Here is a 25546-nt window from a genome sequence, read left to right as displayed (position 1 = left end):
GCTGTCAAGGTTCAGACAAGGAAGCCAGGACCCAGTAGCAGAGTGTACTTACAAAAAGGGTTTATTAACAAAAAAAACAACAAAAGTACACTTCGTCAAGAAATATAGCAACAAAGTATCAATTGAAATTTATTCGAGTGAAAAGTGACAACAAACATTAATATGGGAAAATATAACATATTTTCATAAAATATGAACAACGTTTGTGTGTTTGGATACAAACCAAACAAATGATGAACAAAACACACTTTTCTTGGCAGAGGCGATGAATCTCTTCCTGTAATTTGTCATATCTGTTTTTGTAGTAATAAATCACATCCACAAGGAGGCAGTGTGTCTGTGAATACAGAACCATGCATACACTGCATGAAAGATATATATATATATATATATATATATATATATATATATATATATATACTACCGTTCAAAAGTTTGGGGTCACCCAAAGAATTTTGTGTTTTCCATGAAAAGTCACACTTATTCACCACCATACGTTGTGAAATGAATAGAAAATAGAGTCAAGACATTGACAAGGTTAGAAATAATGATTTGTATTTGAAATAAGATTTTTTTTTACATCAAACTTTGCTTTCGTCAAAGAATCCTCCATTTGCAGCAATTACAGCATTGCAGACCTTTGGCATTCTATCTATCTTGTCGATTGCATTGTACCATATGTCCCGGCAAGAAATCTGCGTTCAAAGAACTCCGGCTTATTAGTGATTCCCAGAGCCCAAAAAAAGTCTGCGGGCTATAGAGCGTTTTCTATTGGGGCTCCAGTACTATGGAATGCCCTCCCGGTAACAATTAGAGATGCTACCTCAGTAGAAGCATTTAAGTCCCATCTTAAAACTCATTTGTATACTCTAGCCTTTAAATAGCCCCCCTGTTAGACCAGTTGATCTGCCGTTTCTTTTCTTTTCTCCTCTGCTCCCCTTTTCCTTGAGGGGGGGGCACAGGTCCGGTGGCCATGGATGAAGTGCTGGCTGTCCAGAGTCGGGACCCGGGGTGGACCGCTCGCCTGTGCATCGGCTGGGAACATCTCTGCGCTGCTGACCCGTCTCCGCTCGGGATGGTGTCCTGCTGGCCCCACTATGGACTGGACTCTTACTATTATGTTGGATCCACTATGGACTGGACTCTCACAATATTATGTCAGACCCACTCGACATCCATTGCTTTCGGTCTCCCCTAGAGGGGGGGGGGTTACCCACATATGCGGTCCTCTCCAAGGTTTCTCATAGTCATTCACATCGACGTCCCACTGGGGTGAGTTTTTCCTTGCCCGTATGTGGGCTTTGTACCGAGGATGTCGTTGTGGCTTGTGCAGCCCTTTGAGACACTTGTGATTTAGGGCTATATAAATAAAGATTGATTGATTGACATTCTAGCTGTTCATTTGTTGAGATAATCTGGAGAAATTGCACCCCACGCTTCTAGAAGCAGCTCCCACAAGTTGGATTGGTTGGATGGGCACTTCTTGCGTACCATACGGTCAAGCTGCTCCCACAACAGCTCAATGGGGTTCAGATCTGGTGACTGCGCTGGCCACTCCATTACCGATAGAATACCAGCTGCCTGTTTCTTCTCTAAATAGTTCTTGCAGAATTTGGAGGTGTGTTTTGGGTCATTGTCCTGTTGTAGGATGAAATTGGCTCCAATCAAGCACTGTCCACTGGGTATGGCATGGCGTTGCAAAATGGAGTGATAGCCTTCCTTATTCAGAATCCCTTTTACCCTGTACAAATCTCCCACCTTACCAGCACCAAAGCAACCCCAGACCATCACATGACCTCCACCATGCTTAACAGATGGCGTCAGGCATTCTTCCAGCATCTTTTCAGTTGTTCTGCATCTCACAAACGTTCTTCTTTGTGATCCAAACACCTCAAACTTGGATTCATCCATTCACAACACTTTTTTCCAGTCTTCCTCTGTCCAATGTCTGTGTTCTTTTGTCCATCTTAATCTTTTTCTTTTATTGGCCAGTCTCAGATATGGCTTTTTCTTTGCCACTCTGCCATGAAGCCCAGAATCCCGCAGCCGCCTCTTCACTGTAGATGTTGACACTGGTGTTGTGCGGGCACTATTTAATGAAGATGCCAGTTGGGGACCTGTGAGGCGTCTGTTTCTCAAACTAGAGACTCTAATGTACTTATCTTCTTGCTCAGTTGTGCCTCCCACTTCTTTTTCTACTCTGGTTAGAGCCTGTTTGTGCTGTCCTCTGAAGGGAGTAGTACACACCGTTGTAGGAAATCTTCAATTTCTTAGCAATTTCTCGCATGGAATAGCCTTCATTTCTAAGAACAAGAATAGACTGTCGAGTTTCAGATGAAAGTTCTCTTTTTCTGGCCATTTTGAGCGTTTAATTGACCCCACAAATGTGATGCTCCAGAAACTCAATCTGCTCAAAGGAAGGTCAGTTTTGTAGCTTCTGCAACGAGCTAAACTGTTTTCACATGTGTGAACATGATCGCACAAGGGTTTTCTAATCATCAATTAGCCTTCTGAGCCAATGAGCAAACACATTGTACCATTAGAACACTGGAGTGATAGTTGCTGGAAATGGGCCTCTATACACCTATGTAGATATTGCACCAAAAACCAGACATTTGCAGCTAGAATAGTCATTTACCACATTATCAATGTATAGAGTGTATTTCTTTAAAGTTAAGACTAGTTTAAAGTTATCTTCATTGAAAAGTACAGTGCTTTTCCTTAAAAAATAAGGACATTTCAATGTGACCCCAAACTTTTGAACGGTAGTATATATATATATATATATATATATATATATATATATATATATATATATATATATATGTATGTGTGGGGAAAAAAATCACAAGACTATTTCATCTCTACAGGCCTGTTTCATGAGGGGGGGGTACCCTCAATCATCAGGAGATTTTAATGGGAGCATTCGCATACCATGGTTTATATAGGGCACAGAGTGGGTGGGTACAGGCTGGCCTAGGGGTGTGGTGATTGGCTCATGTGTTACCTAGGAGGTGTTTCCGTCTATGGCGGCATGCTGTGACAATTTCGCTGCGCTTGTTGAGGGATGACAGGTCTGGACGGTAAATAATAAACAGTTTCTCTTTCAAGCATAGGTTGCATCTTTTATTACCACTATTGTAAGGTGTGCTGGATGCAAGAATTTGCCATGTTATTGAATATTCAACATTATTGTCTTTGAGGTCCCAAATGTGTTTGCTGAGTTCTGTGGTATTTCGCAGGTTTTTGTTCCTGAAAGAAGCCTTGTGATTGTTCCATCTGGTTTTTAATTCTCCCTCGGTTAATCCTACATATGTGTCGGATGTGTTAATGTCCTTGCGTATTACCTTAGATTGGTAGACAACTGATGTTTGTAAGCACCCCCCGTTGAGAGGGCAATCAGGTTTCTTTCGACAGTTACATCCTTTGTTGGTTTTGGAGTCGCTCTGTCTGGGGGTCGACGGCTCTTTTGCAATTGTTTTGTTGTGGTTTGAGATGATTTGTCGTATATTGTTCATGCAGCTGTAGCTCAATTTAATGTTGTTCTTGTTGAATACTTTTCTTAGGGTGTTGTCTTTGGGAAAGTGTCAGATTGAGGAATTTGTGTCCAGTGTTCGTTGAGACGTTTTTGCTGTCTCAACGAACATTGGACACAAATTCCTCAATCTGATTGACAAACACTTTCCCAAAGACAACACCCTAAGAAAAGTATTCAACAAGAACAACATTAAATTGAGCTACAGCTGCATGAACAATATACGACAAATCATCTCAAACCACAACAAAACAATTGCAAATGAGCCGTCGACCCCCAGACAGAGCGACTCCAAAACCAACAAAGGATGTAACTGTCGAAAGAAACCTGATTGCCCTCTCAACGGGGGGTGCTTACAAACATCAGTTGTCTACCAATCTAAGGTAATACGCAAGGACATTAACACATCCGACACATATGTAGGATTAACCGAGGGAGAATTCAAAACCAGATGGAACAATCACAAGGCTTCTTTCAGGAACCAAAACCTGCGGAATACCACAGAACTCAGCAAACACATTTGGGACCTCAAAGACAATAATGTTGAATATTCAATAACATGGCAAATTCTTGCATCCAGCACACCTTACAATAGTGGTAATAAAAGATGCAACCTATGTTTGAAAGAGAAACTGTTTATTATTTACCGTCCAGACCTGTCATCCCTCAACAAGCGCAGCGAAATTGTAACAACATGCCGCCATAGACGGAAACACCTCCTAGGTAGTAACACATGAGCCAATCACCACGCCCCTAGGCCAGCCTGTACCCACCCACTCTGTGCCCTATATAAACCATGGTATGCGAATGCTCCCATTAAAATCTCCTGATGATTGAGGGTACCCCCCCTCATGAAACAGGCCTGTAGAGATGAAATAGTCTTGTGATTTTTTTCCCACACATACATATATTGCGCTCTACTACGGTATCGAGCACTATTTTTTGGATAACCTTATTAAGACATATATATATATATATATATATATATATATATATATATATATATATATATATATATATATATATATATATATATACACAGTTCTTCCAAAGAATTGGCGTGCCAACGTTAAACATTTTGATAAATATTCTCCATAGTTGATGTTTTCAAATGCTGAAGAGGACGACTCCTTCTCCCTGCTTTGAAGAAATGAACAGTTTTAAGGGCTGCCATGTATTACAAATCCAAATCATACTTACAGAAAACAAAGATTGTGATTATGATGATGGTAAATGAGATTACGGCTGCCAGCCTGCAAATGTTCCCCACGTCTTGGAACACTTTGATGTTTTCCTGCAAACAAATTCAAACATTGGATGAAATGAGTTCAAAAGAATTTAGCAACAGTATCAAGATAGGTGTTGATGAAATACATAAATTGATAAAAAAGGGCTTGATCCACCAAATGTTTGTGTGTGCTAGAATATGCATGCAAAGCTGATCTACTAAGGCGGGGGTCAGCAATCCACGGCTCTTTAGTGCCACCCCTGAAGCATTTTTAAAAGAGGATGGAAAATGGAAAAATGGGGGGAAATACTTTTTGTGTTTTAGTATGTTTTTCGTTTGAGGACAAACATGACACAAACCTTCCCAATTGTTACAAAGCCCACTGTTTAATATGTTTGTGTGTATGCTTCACTGAAGAGAGTATATGGTGAACATTGTTTTGTCCTACTAATTTTGGCGGTTCTTGAACTCACCAAAGTGTGGACTGTGACGCAACAGTTTGTTTACATGTAAAATCTTAGAGAACTACATGCTTCCATGTGTTGAAAAGCTCTATGGAGATGATGATTTCATTTTCCAGCATGATCTGGCACCTGCCCACAGTGCCAAAACCACCAGTAACTGGTGCACTGACCATGGCATTACTGTCCTCGATTGGCCTGCCAACTCCCCTGACCTGAACCCCATAGAGAATGTGTGGGGTATTGTGAAGAAGAAGCTGAAAGACACCAGACCCAATAATGCAAATGAGCTAAAGGCCGCTATTAAAGCATCCTGGGCCGCATTGATGCAGTAATCCGTGCAAAAGGATTCCCAACCAAGTACTGAGTGCATTAATTGACATTTCCAAATGTTTGATTTTGTTTTGCTGTTATAAATCTTTTTTTTTTTACTTGTTCTGAGGAAATATTCTAATTTTTTCAGATGGGATTTTTGAGTTTTCTTAAGCTGTATGCTATAATCAGCAATATTAAAATAATAAAAGGCTTGCAATATCTCAGTTGATGTGTAATGAATCCAGAATGTATGACATTTTTGTTTTTTTAATTGCATTACAGAAAATAAAGGACTTTATCACAAAATTCTAATTTTCTGAGACAGTCCTGTACATGCAGGATTTCGACGTTGGAGAGATAAAGACTCGGTAGAAGTTTAGCCTTAGCCATACTTGCCAACCCTCCCGGATTTTCCGGGAGACTCCCGAAATTCAGCGCCTCTCCCGAAAACCTCCCGGGACAAATGTTCTCCCGAAAATCTCCCGAAATTCAGGCGGAGCTGGAAGCCACGCCCCCTCCAGCTCCATGCGGACCTGAGTGACGTCAGGTGCGCAACACCACGTAAATCGTTGGCCAACCAAAAAGTAACCCCAGTACGCTATAGCCAACATTCACCAGGAGATGGCAACAGACAAACATAGATCACTATTACATTCCTCCCCTTTTAGAAATGTATAGAAGTTACTCAAAATAAATAAACAACCCAACCAAAAAATGCAGCAGCTCAATTAAAAAACTGTACTCAAGCCACATTCTTTTCTTTTTTTTTTAGTACTGAACTCTTAACCCTCATTTGTAAAAAAAAAAAAAATAACATGCTTATTATACAAACAGTATTTGTACACCTTTAACACAGATTTTTATACTGTCTTCAGAGATTCAGTTTTTTTGGTGGTACTCGAAACCTTTCTGGGTACCTGCGAAAGGGTGTTCAGCATGGTTAGAAAAATAGTGACAGAGAATAGAACAAGGATGGACAATTCAACCCTTAACTCAACAATGAGTAGATGAGTGTTATGTGTGTGTATATGTGTCAATAAATGAACACTGAAATTCAAGTATTTCTTTTATTTATATATATATATATATATATATATTTTATATATATATATATATATATATATATATATATATATATATATATATATATTTTATATATATATATATATATATATATATATATATATATATATATATATATATATATATATATATATATATATATATATATATATTAGAGATGCGCGGTTTGCGGGCACAACTGCGGAGTCCGCGGATTATCCGCGGGTCGGGTCGGGCGGTTGAAATAAAAAAAAATTAGATTTTAAATAGATTCAGGCGGGTGGCAGTTAAACCAATTGGGAAATATATATACATAGTTAAATGTTGTTACCCACATACGAAAAACGAGCAGGCACCTGCTGCATATGCCACAACAGAAGAAGAAAAAAAAAAGAGATGGACACTTTTACGGAGCGGAGAAGGGACGCCTCGCCGGGGTCCGGGACCGAGGCCCCTTCCCCCGAGAGGGCCCCACCGGGAGCCGTAGCTGAGGCGATCCGCGAGAAGGGCCCGACGCACGTCCAGGGTCACCACCGCGCCCACCGCACCGACACCCCGCCTCGTCCGCCTTCGCCGCGGCCGGCGTCACGCGCAGCAGGTAAGCAGCTTACCTGCCCGCCACCCCCGTGGCCAGGGGCTCGTAACAGGGGTCACTCCGCGCGCTCCACCCGCGCAGCTTACCTGCCCGCCACCCCTGTTGCCGGGGGCGCGTAACAGGGGTCACTCCGCGCGCAGTGCGCTCACGAAAAGGGTGGGGTTCACCCTGGTTGATATAGACAGCAGGACGGTGGCCATGGACGTCGGAACCCGCTAAGGAGTGTGTAACAACCCACCTGCCGAATGAACTAGCCCTGAAAATGGATGGCGCTGTAGCGTCGGGCCCATACCCGGCCGTCGCCGGCAGCGAGACGCGCTTGGAGGTGCGCTCAGCGCGGCTCCCATATGATTGCGCACTGGTGTGCGTCTGGGTCGTGACAGCGTGGCACGCGAATGTCTGTACTGCATTGGATCAGTCTCCTTTCTTTAACAGGCAAAAGCTTTATAACCTCACTAATGCCTTGCATCGTCTATATTAGATATATAACAACGGGCGGGTGCGGGCGGGTGCGGTTCTGATCAAATGTTACATCGGGTGGATGGCGGATGGTTGACGACTTTCTGATGCGGTTGCGGATGAAATAATTGCCTATCCGCGCATCTCTAATATATATATATATATATATAATAAAATAAATATATATATAGCTAGAATTCACTGAAAGTCAAGTATTTAGTATATACATATATATATATATATATATATATATATATATATATATATATATATATATATATATATATATATATATATATATGAAATACTTGACTTGGTGAATTCTAGCTGTAAATATACTCCTCCCCTCTTAGCCCCGCCCCCAACCACACCCCCGCCCCACCCGACCATGCCCCCCACCCCCCACCTCCCGAAATCGGAGGTCTCAAGGTTGGCAAGTATGGCCTTAGCCAGCCTTCTGTACCAGAAATTTCCGAAACGGCTTCCTTACTTTGTGTTTGCCGCGTCCTTTTACTGACAAAAAAACCACATGATCCACATGATCTCAATACACCCTACGGGAAGTTGTGTTGTGATGAAAGTCAAGTCCAAAATTAGATAGATGGTGACCATCACTGGTGTTCATAATCCATACGGTTTTAGCAAAACAAAGCAAAAAACAACTGTGGTAAACATGGCTGTCGGGGCGAGGACAAAAGGCAAGTCCCCATAAGGAGCCGTGGTAAGGAGGGCTTTTTTTTGCATCTAACAACCAACCGTTTTTTTAAGGAAGCCAGAAATTGGCAATAAGATAGGTCTTAACAGCAAAGAACCATCATTACATGTTATATAGACCAAAATGAAGTGTTTTAAAAATAGAAAAAAAAGTCATGATATAACCCCTTTAAAATCTGCAGTTGGCATGTTCATGTACAAAGTATACATCATACTTGCCAACCCTCACGGATTTTCCGGGAGACTCCCGAAATTCAGCGCCTCTCCCGAAAACCTCCCGGGACAAATTTTCTCCCGAAATTCAGGCGGAGCTGGAGGCCACGCCCCCTCCAGCTCCATGCGGACCTGAGTGACGTGTTGACAGCCTGTTCACACATCCGCTTTCCCACAATATAAACAGCTAATGATCGAGGGCGAGTTCTTGGTTTCTTATGTGTGTTTATTGTTAGGCAGTTTCATTAACGTCCTCCCAGCGCGGTAACAACACACAACAACAGCAGTCAAGTTTTCGTCTACCGTAAAGCAGTTCGTCTGCCGTAAACAGCAATGTTGTGACACTTTTAAACAGGACAATACTGCCATCTACTGTACATGCATATGTGACCCACCCATAATGTGTCACATTTTTGTGTTGATTTATTTATTTTATTTTGTGGTTTGAATTCGTTTTTGGAGCTGTCATTCCACATTTATCAGTATTCACATTGGTCAGTAGGGGGCAGTAGGGTGTTTCTTCCCAATTGAATGTTATCACCTGCAGACCGGAAGTGTCTTGTCATTCTGATGAGCGCGACCAGTCTGTGAACAATTGAAACGTCCTGTGTGCTTTTTCCTCCTGTATAACAGGTTAGTTTTGGTGAATCAACTCACTGAATAATATCCATGTGATCTTTATAAGTTTAAGTACACATTCCGATGGTGGAGCCTAACTCTAAAGTGTTTGTGAGTTGTAGTTTGTATTTGTGAATGAATCCAGTGCACAGCTGCAGTAATCAATACAACAAGGCGACGTGAGTGCGCAATGTTTATATAGGAACTGCTGATCCTAATTCAGACTCCCAAATTAGAGCTCCCGTTTTCTTATTGATTTTATAATGTATATTTGTATAATGTGTGTGTTCTGAAATAGTGACAGAGAATAGAACAAGGATGGACAATTCAACCCTTAACTCAACAATGAGTAGATGAGTGTTATGTGTGTGTATATGTGTAAATAAATGAACACTGAAATTCAAGTATTTATTTTATTTATTTATATATATATATATATATATATATATATATATATATATATATATATATATATATATATATATATATATATATATATATGTCTTAATAAGGTTATCCAAAAAATAGTGCTCGATACCGTAGTAGAGCGCAATATATGTATGTGTGGGGAAAAAAATCACAAGACTACTTCATCTCTACAGGCCTGTTTCATGAGGGGTTCCCTCAATCATCAGGAGATTTTTTTTTTTTTTTTTTTTTTTTTTAATCTCCTGATGATTGAGGGAACCCCTCATGAAACAGGCCTGTAGAGATGAAGTAGTCTTGTGATTTTTTTTCCCACACATACATATATATATATATATATATATATATATATATATATATATATATATATATATATATGTAATAATATAAAAATATATATATATATATATATATATAGCTAGAATTCACTGAAAGTCAAGTATTTCTTATATATATATATATATATCTTAACAACGCCCCCAACCACGCCCCCGCCCCACCCCCGACCACGCCCCCCCACCCCCCACCTCCCGAAATCGGAGGTCTCAAGGTTGGCAAGTATGGTATACATTGATAAACTACACAAAATTGCATGGACTTCATACGTTTCTCACACAAGGAACATGATTATAAGAAAAACATAACCATACCTCATCTCTTTTAGTGCTCTTTAATGTATCTCCTGGAACGTCTGGAAATGAAAACAACTCCAATGAATTTAACTTTGCGCTCAGCATGAAATATTGTACTGTATTACTGTGCTCACCCTGTTGTATTCCAGCTGTTGGATGTACAGTGTCTTGAGTGACAGGCTGTTGCAAAGGAGCTACAACAAGGTAAGGTTAAGGTTCAGATGATAAAAGCAAAGTAAGACATTAAAACATAAAAAACACACAAAAAAAAGGTCAACACGGATATCGTAACCACACAATAATTTTAAGTTAAAAAATAAATAAATACAATTATAGTAATTAAAAACAATTAATGTATATTTAAAGGGGAACATTATCACCAGACCTATGTAAGCGTCAATATATACCTTGATGTTGCAGAAAAAAGACCATATATTTTTTTAACCGATTTCCGAACTCTAAATGGGTGAATTTTGGCTAATTAAACACCTTTCTATTATTCGCTCTCGGAGCGATGACGTCACATCGGGAAGCAATCCGCCATTTTCTCAAACACCGAGTCAAATCAGCTCTGTTATTTTCCGTTTTTTTCGACTGTTTTCCGTACCTTGGAGACATCATGCCTCGTCGGTGTGTTGTCGGAGGGTGTAACAACACCAACAGGGACGGATTCAAGTTGCACCAGTGGCCCAAAGATGCCAAAGTGGCAAGAAATTGGACGTTTGTTCCGCACACTTTACCGACGAAAGCTATGCTACGACAGAGATGGCAAGAATGTGTGGATATCAAAGCAGATGCATTTCCAACTGGACTGGACGGATCAGCTTTCAGGAAAAGAGAGTGGATGAGGGTATGTCTACAGAATATATTAATTGATGACAACTGGGCTGTCTGCACTCTCAAAGTGCATGTTGTTGCCAAATGTATTTCATATGCTGTAAACCTAGTTCATAGTTGTTAGTTTCCTTTAATGCCAAACAAACACATACCAATCGTTGGTTAGAAGGCGATCGCCGAATTTGTCCTCGCTTTCTCCCGTCGTGTCGTTTTCGTCGGTTTCTCTTGCATACGGTTCAAACCGATATGGCTCAATAGCTTCAGTTTCTTCTTCAATTTCGTTTTCGCTACCTGCCTCCACACTACAACCATCCGTTTCAATACATGCGTAATCTGTTGAATCGCTTAAGCCGCTGAAATCCGAGTCTGAATCCGAGCTAATGTCGCTATAGCTTGCTGTTCTATGCGCCATGTTTGTTTGTATCGGCATCACTGTGTGACGTCACAGGAAAATGGACGGGTGTATATAACGATGGTTAAAATCAGGCACTTTGAAGCTTTTTTTTAGGGATATTGCGTGATGGGTAAAATTTTGAAAAAAACTTCGAAAAATAAAATAAGCCACTGGGAACTGATTTTTAATGGTTTTAACCCTTCTGAAATTGTGATAATGTTCCCCTTTAAGAGCAAAATGTGGACAGAAAGAAAGAAAATTTTAGTGTTACTTCTAAGTCAAAATATGCAGTACACTAAAACATTTATTAAAATCATACTTTACAAAGAATATTGTACAGTATATTTCTCGAGCGAGCAAGTAAGACCATTACTAGCTTGCATTAGATAAAGACTAGTACAAATTAATTACCGTATTTTCCGCACTATTAGCCGCACCAAAAAACCACAAATTTACTCAAAAGCTGACAGTGCGGCTTATAACCCGGTGCGCTTTATATATGGATTAATATTAAGATTCATTTTCATAAAGTTTCGGTCTCGCAACTACGGTAAACAGCCGCCATCTTTTTTCCCCGTAGAAGAGGAAGTGCTTCTTCTTCTACGCAAGCAACCGCCAAGGTAAGCACCCGCCCCCATAGAACAGGAAGCGCTTCTTCTACTGTAAGCAACCACCCACCCGCGTAGAAGAAGAAGAAGAAGCGCGCGGATATTACGTTTCATTTCCTTTGTGTGTTTACATCTGTAAAGACCACAAAATGGCTCCTACTAAGCGACAGGTTTCTGGTTCATGAAAAGACGCAATCTCTCCATCCGCACACGGACTTCTATTCCACAGCAACTGCCTAAAGACTTTCAAGAAAAGCTGGCTACTTTCCGTGCATATTGTAAAAACAAGATAGCTGAAAAAAAGATACGGCCAGAGAACATTATCAACATGGACGAGGTTCCACTGACTTTTGATATTCCTGTGAACCGCACTGTGGATACAACGGGAGCACGTACGGTGAATATTCGCACCACAGGGAATGAGAAGTCATCCTTCACTGTGGTTCTAGCTTGCCATGCTAATGGCCAGAAACTTCCACCCATGGTGATATTCAAAAGGAAGACCTTGCCAAAAGAGACCTTTCCAGCCGGCGTCATCATAAAAGCTAACTCGAAGGGATGGATGGATGAAGAAAAGATGAGCGAGTGGTTAAGGTAAGTTTACGCGAAGAGGCCGGGTGGCTTTTTTCACGCAGCTCTGTCCATGTTGATATACGACTCCATGCGCGCCCACATCACGCTGGTTTTTAATATATTATTAAAGTTTGACTGACCTATCTGACTGTTTTTTTGACATTCCTTTAGCGCAGTTAGATGTGGCTTATAACACGGGGCGGCTTATAGGTGGACAAAGTTTTGAAATATGCCGTTCATTGAAGGCGCGGCTTATAACCCAGGGCGCCTTATGGTGCGGAAAATACGGTACTTTAAAAAAAAAAATCTTATGAAATAGGACTGGAGACTTTTGAGCACACACATCATTTTAAGATGTACGTATTTAACTGATGTTCCTTTAAAAAAAAAAAAAGAAGTACAAATCATACAAAAAATTAACAAAAGTAGGAAAATAGAGCATTGTGCCACTTTTAACAATTAGATTTTAAACCATTTTTCATTAATTCTATTGCACTTATATTTAAATTGCATCTGATCCACACGCTGTATGTTTTAATTATCATTATGTTTTAAGTCTGATTGTTTGGTAGGAATCACATGCTTGCTCTACTGCAGGGGCTATTCAACTGGAGGCCTGGGGCTAAATCCAGCAGGGAAATGACACCATACCCGCCCCCGGGTTGAGTTCAAAACTTGGAAGATTTTTGCAGCAAATTCCTAAAAACACTCGAGTGCTCCTGTTGTATAGAGGAACTTGGACCACTGTAAACACATTGGCAGATACTTGCATTGACATGTTAACCTTGCTAGCAAACACATATTGCATCATTATGCCTCGTTTGTAGGTATATTTGAGCTCATTTAATTTCCTTCACTTATGTCCTCTGTGTATTTAATTTATATGTCTCATGACACATTATCTGTATGTAATATTGGCTGCATTTCTCATAGTTCTTTGTGTGTCATGCTGTTCCAGACCACAGCAAACATTAGCCAACTTGCCAAAGATTGTAATAAATCCATTAGAAGAAGACAGCCTGCCGTTTCCTTTAACTTGGACACACACATCTACACCTTTGGCCATTCTAAGCCAGTCATTTCCAGGAGTTATCTCACCCTCTTCTGAGAAGCCTCCGTTTTACGAATGTTTTCCAATGTTGTAAAAAAAGGTGTAGAATAAATATAACATTTCAAAATTTCTGTCAATGAAGATTTGCGTCAGCCTGCAACACATAGTCATTTTGATAGTAGACTAATACAGCTAATATAGACACTTACGTCATGTAAGTGCAATTACGTAAAAATGGCTGCACCGTCGGCGGTCTCGTCTTGTCTCCCTGTAACGTATGTCTGCTCTTAGTGGGACTGTGCCGAAAATATACTTTCCAGTTCTTATGTGTCTTGTGCATGTTAAGAATTGACAATAAATCATCTTGAATCTTGAATCTTGAATCTTATATAAAATAAGGCTTTTGATTTTTTGCGGCTCCAGACGGATTTTTTTCTTCTTCTTTTTTTTGGTGCAATATGGCTCTTTCAACATTTTGGGTTGCAGACCACTGTCCGAGACCATCGGCTGAAACCAGAAAGTGCCCAGATGTGCCTTTAGGTCACGTAATTGCAACCAATCTATAGATCGATCAACGGTCCCGGAGTGTTAATAAACGACATGCAACGTTTTTTGTTTTTTTTTACGTCAACAAAACTTAAGTATATTTTAGTGATGCCTAATAATGTGAATAAAACGTGTAGATAAAATGATTATTAAAACACATATGGATGGATGAGATCCGCCCAGAGTTCCTTAAGGCTCTGGATGCTGTGGGGCTGTCTTGGTTGACAAGACTCTGCAGCATCGCGTGGACATCGGGGACGGTACCTCTGGATTGGCAGACCGGGGTGGTGGTTCCTCTCTTTAAGAAGGGGAACCGGAGGGTGTGTTCCAACTATCGTGGGATCACACTCCTCAGCCTTCCCGGTAAGGTCTATTCAGGTGTACTGGAGAGGAGGCTACGCCGGATAGTCGAACCTCGGATTCAGGAGGAACAGTGTGGTTTTCGTCCTGGTCGTGGAACTGTGGACCAGCTCTATACTCTCGGCAGGGTCCTTGAGGGTGCATGGGAGTTTGCCCAACCAGTCTACATGTGTTTTGTGGACTTGGAGAAGGCATTCGACCGTGTCCCTCAGGAAGTCCTGTGGGGAGTGCTCAGAGAGTATGGGGTATCGGACTGTCTGATTTTGGCGGTCCGCTCCCTGTATGATCAGTGTCAGAGCTTGGTCCGCATTGCCAACAGTAAGTCGGACACGTTTCCAGTGAGGGTTGGACTCCGCCAAGGCTGCCCTTTGTCACCGATTCTGTTCATAACTTTTATGGACAGAATTTCTAGGCGCAGTCAAGGCGTTGAGGGGATCTGGTTTGGTGGCTACAGGATTAGGTTTCTGCTTTTTGCAGATGATGTGGTCCTGATGGCTTCATCTGGCCAGGATCTCCAGCTCTCGCTGGATCGGTTCGCAGCCGAGTGTGAAGCGACTGGGATGAGAATCAGCACCTCCAAGTCCGAGTCCATGGTTCTCGCCCGGAAAAGGGTGGAATGCCATCTTCGGGTTGGGGAGGAGACCCTGCCCCAAGTGGAGGAGTTCAAGTATCTCGGAGTCTTGTTCACGAGTGAGGGAAGAGTGGATCGTGAGATCGACAGGCGGATCGGTGCGGCGTCTTCAGTAATGCGGACGCTGTATCGATCCGTTGTGGTGAAGAAGGAGCTGAGCCGGAAGGCAAAGCTCTCAATTTACCGGTCGATCTACGTTCCCATCCTCACCTATGGTCATGAGCTTTGGGTTATGACCGAAAGGACAAGATCACGGGTACAAGCGGCCGAAATGAGTTTCCTCCGCCGGGTGGCAGGGCTCTCCCTTAGAGATAGGGTGAGAAGCTCTGCCATCCGGGGGGAGCTCAAAGTAAAGCCGCTGCTCCTCCACATCGAGAGGAGCCAGATGAGGTGGTTCGGGCATCTGGTCAGGATGCCACCCGAACGCCTCCCTAGGGAGGTGTTTAGGGCACGTCCGACCGGTAGGAGGCCACGGGGAAGATCTAGGACACGTTGGGAAGACTATGTCTCCCGGCTGGCCTGGGAACGCCTCGGGATCCCCCGGGATGAGCTGGACGAAGTGGCTGGGGAGAGGGAAGTCTGGGCTTCCCTGCTTAGGCTGCTGCCCCCGCGACCCGACCTCGGATAAGCGGAAGAAGATGGATGGATGGATGGATGGATGGATATGAGCACAAAAATGACAGTGGCTTAGCAGAGATAGTGGTGTGTTCACCTTCCTCTACCACCAAATACGTGTTGACTTTGTGGTCATTGAACCACCCTGGCAACTCCACCCTGCAGCCGTACACCCCAGCATCACTGGGCTGGGCGTTGTGGATGGTCAGGGACACGTCACCGTCACCCCCACGGCCCAGCAGCTGGTACCTGGGCTCACTGAGGAAGACAACCGCCCCATCTTCGGCGGAAATGATGTAATCGGAGCATTTGAAAGTGGGTACCTCTCCTCGACCCCAACAGAAACTCAGAGAGCCATGAGCTCGGGCGTCATAGGCGCAAGGCAATGTGATATCATGCCCGACATGACCGATGACTTTGAGGGCCTCTGAGCAAACTGTGAAGGAACAAAAGAGATCACAGCTCTAAAATGTGACGTCCCCACACAGAGCCCAGGCAACAACAACAAAAAAAACAGAGAATATTTGACTTACCTTGGCTCAGGATGGACAGGAATAAAAAACAAAGAGCAGGCATGTGTACGTTCTTGTACAACAATGCACTGAAGTGAGATGACGAATCTTCCTTGATGTGTCATGCACTTTCAACTTCCTCTTCTTGAGGATCAGGAAGGAAATCACTTGATTTTGTATATTTCTCCAAATTGTCACATGTTCACACAGTAAAAGACATGCTCTTAAAACCTCCAGTAAACATATTTAACCAGGGGTGTCGAAAGTGCAGCCCAGGGACTGAGAGTTAGAATACTAATGTGTAAGTTATCACACAACTCTTATGCTTGAAGGCCGTTGCTATAGTTATTATCAATTGTGCTGAAGTTGTACTTTTCTATCTGTGCAAAGCAGTGACGTGCGGTCACTAGAGGCAGGTGAGACGGGGCCTCACCCGCCATCATGGAAAGAAAAAAAATGTAAAAAGAAAAAAAAAAAATTAAATTGTTATATGTATCCAGTGATTATACTATAAAGTTATTTTCCATTTAACTTCACCAGTTTTAGATTATTTTTATTCAAAATCGCTGAATTTTCACATTTGCCGTTCAAATACTGAGAAGAGACGGTGCGGTGATCAGCAGCCAGTTGAGGCACGTCACTCAGTGCCTCAACATGGATTGCAGACTCGGCTAACTGCTGGTCTGCTGTGCAGTGAGACCGTATTGCTATATGAATTATATTATACATTTCCACAGTTTAGTTAGCTGAGGTATATAATGTACAGTGTATTTTGTCAACAACTGTATGTGTGTAACGTATTTCTTGTGCTGAGCGATCATAAAACGGCTGCAAAAGACGCACTGGCTGAGGCTCCAGTAGCCCCGCCTCCTGCACCCCCGCCGTAGAATTGTTATATCAACTAAAGCCCACACTTAAACTTTCCACGTGCAAGATTGAATCTATTTAAAAAAGTTATTTCATAAGAAGCCAAAAAGTGCAAATACAATCATGTTCGTGTTGGAGGAGTTGTGAATGACTGCAGGGCCACAACATTATGTACACCTGCAGACTGCAGGTGTATCTAATTCACAACTCCTCCAACACGAACATTATTGTTTTTGCACTTTTTGGCTTCTTATTACATAACTTTTGTAACCTATTTTCATGGGCTTTCCTCTTTGTGATGTTAAGTTCCTGTTATGCGCTGTTATACAGTATATGCCTCGAGCTCTTATTTTGAAGGCGCTAAGAGCGGAAGTGATGACATGGGGTGGAGCGGAAGTTTTTGAAAGAAGGTAAATAAAATGGTCCTCGTGTAAACTGGAGCCTCCGTGTTTGTTATTTTGTAGTTTCATACAGTATAGGCGACATTTATAAACCCTTGGTTACACTTTTTTAAATAGATTCAATCTTGCACGTGGAAAGTTTAAATGAGGGCTTTAGTTGCGGCGCATGGACTTAATTTATAAGTAAAGGTAAGACCATAATAAAGTTTTTTTTATTAAATGTGCTTTTTTGTGTGCTACAGTTTGTATGTGTAAAGTTAAAGTTAAGTTAAAGTAGCAATGATTGTCACACACACACTAGGTGTGGTGAAATTTGTCGTCTGTATTTGACCCATCCCCTTGTTCACCCCCTGGGAGGTGAGGGGAGCAGTGGGCAGCAGCGGCACCGCGCTCGGGAATAATGTTTGGTGATTTAACCCCCAATTCCAAGCCTTGATGCTGAGTGCCAAGCAGGGAAGTGCTGGTATGAGCTTTTAAACATAACCCGTTAACTGCTGCCAATCAAATGGTGAATAAGATACTCTTTAGGGTTCATATGTTTGTAAATCTGACTGTGATGAAGTCAGTGCCTCACCAGCCATCAACCTCACCGCACGTCACTGGTGGGAAACGCAAGGCCCGCCACTGTATACATTTACCGTATTTTTCGGACTATAAGTCGCAGTTTTTTTCATAGTTTGGCCGGGGGTGCGACTTATACTCAGGAGCGACTTATGTGTGAAATGGTTAACACATTACCGTAAAATATCAAATAATATTATTGATCTCATTCACGTAAGAGACTAGACGTAAAAGATTTCATGGGAATTAGCGATTAGGAGTGACAGATTGTTTGGTATAATAACTATATGTTATAGTTATTTGAATGACTCTTACCATAATATGTTGTGTTAACATACCAGTTGGTTATTTATGCCTCATATAACGTATTTAGCCTGTTGTTCACTATTCTTTATTTATTTTAAATTGCCTTTCAAATGTCTATTCTTGGTGTTGGCTTTTATCAAATACATTTCCCCCAAAAATGCGACTTATACTCCAGTGCGACTTATATATTGTCAGGACTTGGACTATGGTGTGGTTTGTTTTCCCGTGGTGCAAAGCGACTTGACCGGACACGACGTGAAGGTAAGGACATGTTTAATATTTTAACTCAAAAAGCTCAAAAAGGTATAAACCAAAGGCGCTCACAGCGGAGGTAAAAAAAACTTGGCAATGAAAACAAAAGGCGCACACAAAGGCGGAGAACAAACTTGACTACTGAAACAAAACTTGCAAACTATGGCATGAATAAAGAAAACTTACTTGGAAAGAGAAAAGGACATGAACAAGAGCAGCATGGATATCAACAAGGGTGTGTAGAGGGTGATGTCGCCAGGAAGACAGCCTGGCAACTGGGAGTTTAAATAATAGTGACATGATTAGTGACAGCAGGTGCGTGACGCAACATGTGAAAACGTGAGACAGGTGCGTGACATGAGGATGTGAACCAGGTGAAACTAATGGTTGCTATGGTGACAAAACAAACAAAAGTGCACAAAAAGTCCAAAAACAAATCCGAACATGACTAAAACAAAACATGATCACACAGACATGACATATATGTTTTTTTCCTTCTTTATTATGCATTTTCGGCCGGTGCGACTTATACTCCAGAGCGACTTATACTCCAAAAAATACGGTAATGCCAAAAATAAATATGATTGTTCATCAGTTTGCATTATTAGGGTAAAACACAACAGGAAGTAGAACACTAAAACAAAATATAGTCTGTTGATTTTTAGTAAAACACTGAATAATATAATAATAATTGAATAACTTAACATTTTTGTATTGCTTTATTTTATTTTTATTGTTTTATTTGTTTTTCTTTATTAAAATTATTTATTGCACTGTTGTCCAACACTTTGGTTCAGCTATGCTGATGTATAGGGGTTAACAAATAAACGTTGATTGATTTATATTGCTTTATAATGCTACAAGCAAACTGAATGTGAATGAGCACCATTTCACCACAAGGACTTGTCAGATTTATTGGCTATCAGTCTGATATCAGCAAAAACACAAGTATCGAATGATTTCAAGCTGCAGCTAAAATTTCTGATATAAGCTCCGATACCTGCAGCGTGTTTTACTTGTGCAAAACTGGACAGCCAGTTAACGTCTAAATGTCCTCCAATAAGCACACAAGGTTGAACTTTTATTTTATTTTAGTGAAGTGACGTACAAAAGGTAAACATTGTAGGCTATAGTGCTCAGTGGCCTAGTGGTTAGAGTGTCCGCCCTGAGATCGGTAGGTTGTGAGTTCAAACCAAAGACTATAAAAATGGGACACATTACCTCCCTGCTTGACACTCAGCATCAAGGGTTGGAATTGGGGGTTATATCACCAAAAAGTATTCCCGGGTGCGGCCACCTCTGCTGCTCACTGCTCCCCTCACCTCCCAGAGGGTGATCAAAGGTGATGGGTCAAATGCAGAGAATAGTTTCGCCACACCTAGTGTGTGTGTGACACAAACATGGGTACTTTTTAACTTTAACTATAGGTTACAAGCAGGCCCGGCCCTAACCAATCTGGCGCCCTAGGCAAAATTTTAGGTGGCGCCCCCCCACATCGGCATTGAAGTGTATATACTCAGAAGAAACCGAATAGCTTTGTCTTTGACCTTTTTTTTTACTTACAACTATACCTAATATATAAAGGGGTGGAAAAGTGACTATTACCTGCAGGGCAAACATTAGCTAACCAGAAGGCAATAACAATATAAACAAAAAACACCTGCTTAAAAGATCTAATACAAATGTCCCTGAGGAATGTAAGGTGGGAGTACTGTAATTACCTAACGTTACATTATTATTTTCTATAACAATTTAGCCCCCTCCACAATATTAACCCGACGTTAAAACAGAACTAGCTATTTATTGATTAGCAATTGCCGAATCATGTAACATTAGCTTAATGCTAAAAAGCCAGGTTACTATCACATTCTGTAACAGACAAATAATTTCATGTAGGCAAACGTTACCTACCTGCTACCTCTGTCTTTTCTTGTTTCTCCTTCTTCTTTTCTCTTTTTTCTTCCCTGGGCACCTGACAGTTTTGGCCGTTTTGACATGTTGTGTTGATTTTTTGATGTGGTGACGTCCAAAAAGAGTCATGATACGGGAAGGGAGGGGGCGCACCGTGCGGGGGGGGCGGGGGGGGGGGGGGGGGGGGGGGGGGGGGGGGGGGGGGGGGGGGGGGGGGGGGGGGCGTAATGTTGTAACAAATAATATTTCTATTAAATAGGCTTTACTTTGCATTTTAATTAACGTGGGATTATTTTTTTGTATTTAGAAATAATAGTATCAACTTTTTTTTTTTTTTTTTTTTCTCCAACATTTGTGGCACTGGCGTGGCGCCCCCTGATGGACGGCGCCCTTAGCATTTGCCTATACGGCCTATGCCACGGGCCGGCCCTGGCTACAAGGAACTAGCAGCTGCACAACAGCTAAGCACACAATAGCACAGAAGCTAGAAATACGTACTAAGTGTCTTTAATTGAACAACATTGCAGTCTAAAACATGGCATTTGTCAATTTTGAACAAGTATCAAATAATTATATTTGCATATTTCTTACAAATGTAAAGTCCCCAAGGCAGTATTAGAAAGTATCGTATCGGCATCGTTCAACATACTCTGTCAGAAGCTTAATTTAATGAATCATTGTGACCACTGGGTGTCGCCAAAAAATTAACACTCCACATCAAAAGCATAAATATTTGTTGTTCTCTGAGTGATTTCACTTGATAAAGCCTTTTTTGACATGCCACACTACAACATACTAAAAGTATGCGGTATGATTCATGCTGATATTGTATTGAATTAATCTATATCGGCCAATACTTAAGGCTCCAATATCCGTATATCGTACCGGAAGTGAAAATGTTGTATCGGGACACCCCTGGTTTTTAATCATTTAAATGTTTCTGGCAATTTTCCCAAAGTAGTATTCTACTGGATTTGTCATAGTAGGGGCATACACCCTGATGAAAGTGGCATACAGCTTCTTCTGTATTGGGAGCCTCATTGTCATAATCCTGTCGCTAATCGGTATGGGATCTTGGTCCAGCATGGTGGCTATTTCCTTCTTGACTGCGAGTCCAACTCCTGCCTCTCGCCTGTCGTCAGCAGCCTTTCCACTCCAGAAGAATACATATCCCTGATCTTCCAGAGAGTTGTAACCAGGTAATCTAGTCTCACTGAGTGCGGCGATGTCTATATCATACTTAGCCAGCTCTAGAGCTACGAGTGCGGTCTAACGTTCTGGGCGCTCAGCTGATATTCTGTCCATCAGAGTGCGTACATTCCACTCTGCTAAGCACATGGTTGTCGATATACTCTTACTGGTTTCTCTTACTGTCGTTCTTCGTCTTCGTCTTTGTCTTTGTTTTTGTCTTTCTCCTGACTCACTTTCCACTGTCTGCCGGAGTGTGAACAGATCAGCGCGGACCTTGGAAACCCGGGCGACGTCCGAGCCAGTATGGAATCTATTTCTCCTGACCATTTTCATGAAACTGCTTGCAAGAGGTTTCAAGTACTGCTAGCTTTTGCGGGACTAACAGCACATACTTGGCGATAGAGATGCGCGGATAGGCAAATATTTCATCCGCAACCGCATCAGAAAGTCGTCAACCATCCGCCATCCACCCGATGTAACGTTTGATCAGAACTGCACCCGCCCGCCATCCGCCCGCACCCGCCCGTTGTTATATATCTAATATAGACGATGCAAGGCATTAGTGAGGCATACCTGCCAACTACTCCGGTTTTCCCGTAATTCGTACGGTTTTCATCAACCTATTCCGGGTTACGGTTGCAGTGATAAAATATACGTTTTTTCATTAATTTAAAAAAAAAAAAGGGTGAAAACTACGCGAATTGCACCTTGTGCAGACAAGATTTTTCGATCGGACACGGAGGAATTAGCGATGTAAAAGACCACGTTGGGACAAAAAAACACAAGTCTAATGCCGTTGCTAGCGATACAAGTGGAAAACTTTTAACGTTTTTCGTCGCCCAAACAGATTCTTTGGATGTGATAAATGCCGAAGTTTTATTTACGGAGGCAATAATTGAGCATGGACTTCCAATCGCACTGGCTGATCACATGGGACAGTTAAATGTTTGTAATGCAACCTTTAAAAATCATTACACGGTGATCGCGGTCCCAAAAATAAACTTTTCTTGCATGATAATGTCCAGAAAAATTCGCTTTATATTACTATAGAGTCCTTTTAACGAATGAGTTTGATGGTTTATCACAAACCTTAAATGAAAGAAGTCCTTTGTTCTCCTGCACCTGCATGCGCTTTGGCCTTGCTTCGTGTTTGGTGCGCAATCCTGTCGGCTGTATTTCACAGTACGACATACTGTTAAAAGTGTTTATAATATTTATGCTTTCAAGTCCAAGTTGAAGAAATATTGTTAAATGTTGACAGCATAACTACCAAAATACAGAAGTATGTCCTTAATATTTTTGCAGTGCTATTTCTGTTGAAAAGTTCAAATGATTACATTAGAGATGTGATGTGCCACTTTTCAAGTGTCTGATGGCTTAAATTAATTTTCATTAATTTTTCATATTTTGAATTCTTTTGAAAGGCTTACAAAAAAACTACATTTGAATTGTAATTGCATGCTATTGACAGGACTATTAATTTTAATGAAGTTAGCTTACCATGTTTACAGTATGATAATTGTGATAGAAATGTGAATTTTAGGCACAGAATATTTCTTACAATTGAACAAGGCAGTAGATTATACAAGCTTGGACAGAAAGTTAATAATGACACCAATTTTTTTTTTAATGGAATTGTTTAGTACTGTTTTACCATTTGTTTACTGTAAAAAGTGTTTATACTGTTTATACTTTCAATTAACAAATTGAAGTCTTGTGAAAGGTTGACAGGATAACTGGCATTAACTGTCAAAATAATTTCAAACTATTGAAGTTAGCTCGCTGCCGGCGACGGCCGGGTATGGGTCCGACGCTCCAGCGCCATCCATTTTCAGGGCTATTTGATTCGGCAGGTGGGTTGTTACACACTCCTTAGCGGGTTCCGACTTCCATGGCCACCGTCCTGCTCTCTATATCAACCAGGGTGAGCCCCACCCCTTTCGTGAGCGCACTGCGCGCGGAGTGACCCCTGTTACGCGCCCCCGGCAACAGGGGTGGCGGGCAGGTAAGCTGCGCGGGCGGAGAGCGCGGAGTGACCCCTGTTACGAGCCCCCGGCCACGGGGGTGGCGGGCAGGTAAGCTGCTTACCTGCTGCGCGTGATGCCGGCCGCGGCGAAGGCGGACGAGGCGGGGTGTCGGTGCGGTGGGCGCGGTAGTGACCCTGGACGTGCGTCGGGTCCTTCTCGCGGATCGCCTCAGCTACGGCTCCCGGTGGGGCCCTCTCGGGGGAAGGGGCCTCGGTCCCGGACCCCGGCGAGGCGTCCCTTCTCCGCTCCGTAAAAGTGTCCATCTCTTTTCTTTTTTTTTCTTCTGTTGTGGCATATGCAGCAGGTGCCTGCTCGTTTTTCGTATGTGGGTAACAACATTTAACTATGTATATATATTTCCGAATTGGTTTAACTGCCACCCAACTGCCAATTTCATCCGCCCGATCCGCGGATAATCCGCGGACTCCACGGTTGTGCCCGCAAACCGCGCATCTCTACTTGGCGAATTGAGGTTTCTCAGGGGCAAGGCCAGGCCGAGACAGACTGATTCCATGACTCGTTGCAGCGACTGACCAGATGATAGGTTTGTCTATCTCTGTTCTTGTGTAGAGTATGTCGCTATGCTCTGACTGGCATGGTCCACCACAGACCTTGTGACAGTAGCATGATTGGAACTGCCAGGATGTCCAGCCTCACCCAGAAGCCGTGATTTGTCTTCAGGGTTTACTCCCTTAGCCTTTGGTCAACCAAGACCTTAACCACAAGACAGCGGTAAACACGTCGTAACCCTATGGAGGGAGGCTACCAGGTGCTACACCTTGCCTAAGGGTGACCTGGGGTTTTCTGTCGGGGTTTTCCATCCCCTAGCCTTTGGTTAACCAAGACCTGCCCGCAAGGCAGCGGTGACTCATTGTCAGAGCCCGTGCAGTAACCAATCTGCCCACTGCCCTTAAGTAAGTAGTATTATGTAACAATTAACCTCAAGTATATTGGATCTGATATATAAACACAATATAGTTCTTGCACTTACAGAATATCAATCCCTGTGTTGTTTTGGGGTTTTTTTTTGGCAGGGGTGCAATTAAAGGCCACAGACTATTAGTTGAGGAACATTACCACTATTCCCACAAGTGAACCTCTTTTCCTGCCACAAACTTTGCTCACGTAGAGGTAAACTTTAATTTCCTGTTTGGTTCAAAAGTGGAGCCACTATTAGACTGCTGTAGAGAGATAAAGGTACACATTTGGATTCAGAGCTGAAACAGTGGTCCAAAGCCAAAGCCTAGCATTACAAATGCATGCCTGACTTTGGCTGATGTCTGATAAAACCGAGAGCAAACAGAAAAGAAGAAGTGGCAAACAGAAGAGAAGAGGTGATAGACAAGAGTTCAGAGTCTGGGTTAATGTTGGTGATGGAGGAGGTGTCAGTGTTTTGTGGTCTTGAGGTCCCCTGAGGTGATCCCTGACTGCAGTCAGATTTTAGAGGCCTACACTTGCAATGTAGTTGACTCATAAAGCGTACAAGTTGGCTTTGTTGCTCAATCTTATTTTGTGTCACAATGATGTCTTAGAACGATGGGATAAACAGCATTCAGGCCATACCGTCCTCCTTCCTTGAAGTACGAACACGTGCATTTACCTCGTCCCACACCAAAAACAAGTCAGCAATATTCAAGTTTATCAG

General features: G+C 42.1%; 1 protein-coding gene across 1 annotated transcript; it reads right to left on the bottom strand.

Annotated features, from left to right (window-relative positions):
• Nucleotides 1-4603: 4603 nt before the first annotated feature.
• Nucleotides 4604-16522, bottom strand: LOC133576976 (hepatitis A virus cellular receptor 1 homolog). Its single transcript, XM_072912419.1, has 5 exons — nt 16407-16522; nt 15971-16309; nt 10393-10452; nt 10277-10317; nt 4604-4829 (listed from the first exon to the last, which is right to left on the bottom strand). The coding sequence occupies exons 1-5, from the start codon at nt 16447-16449 to the stop codon at nt 4713-4715; spliced, it is 600 nt and encodes a 199-aa protein (XP_072768520.1). The 5' UTR covers nt 16450-16522; the 3' UTR covers nt 4604-4712.
• Nucleotides 16523-25546: the final 9024 nt, after the last annotated feature.

The sequence above is a fragment of the Nerophis lumbriciformis genome, linkage group LG36 (assembly GCF_033978685.3).
Source record: "Nerophis lumbriciformis linkage group LG36, RoL_Nlum_v2.1, whole genome shotgun sequence".
Classification (NCBI taxonomy): domain Eukaryota; kingdom Metazoa; phylum Chordata; class Actinopteri; order Syngnathiformes; family Syngnathidae; genus Nerophis; species Nerophis lumbriciformis.
Note: the sequence above shows the minus strand (reverse complement) of the source record. Positions and strands in the feature narration are given on the sequence as shown.

Excerpts from the sequence above, each read along its gene's own strand:
- LOC133576976 (XM_072912419.1), bottom strand. The coding sequence starts at position 16,449 with ATGCCTGCTCTTTGTTTTTTATTCCTGTCCATCCTGAGCCAAG. Across the intron at positions 10,453-15,970 it reads GTATTTGGTGGTAGAGGAAG|CTCCTTTGCAACAGCCTGTC; the intron begins GTGAACACACCA and ends ACCTTGTTGTAG. Across the intron at positions 10,318-10,392 it reads AACAGCTGGAATACAACAGG|ACGTTCCAGGAGATACATTA; the intron begins GTGAGCACAGTA and ends TTTCATTTCCAG.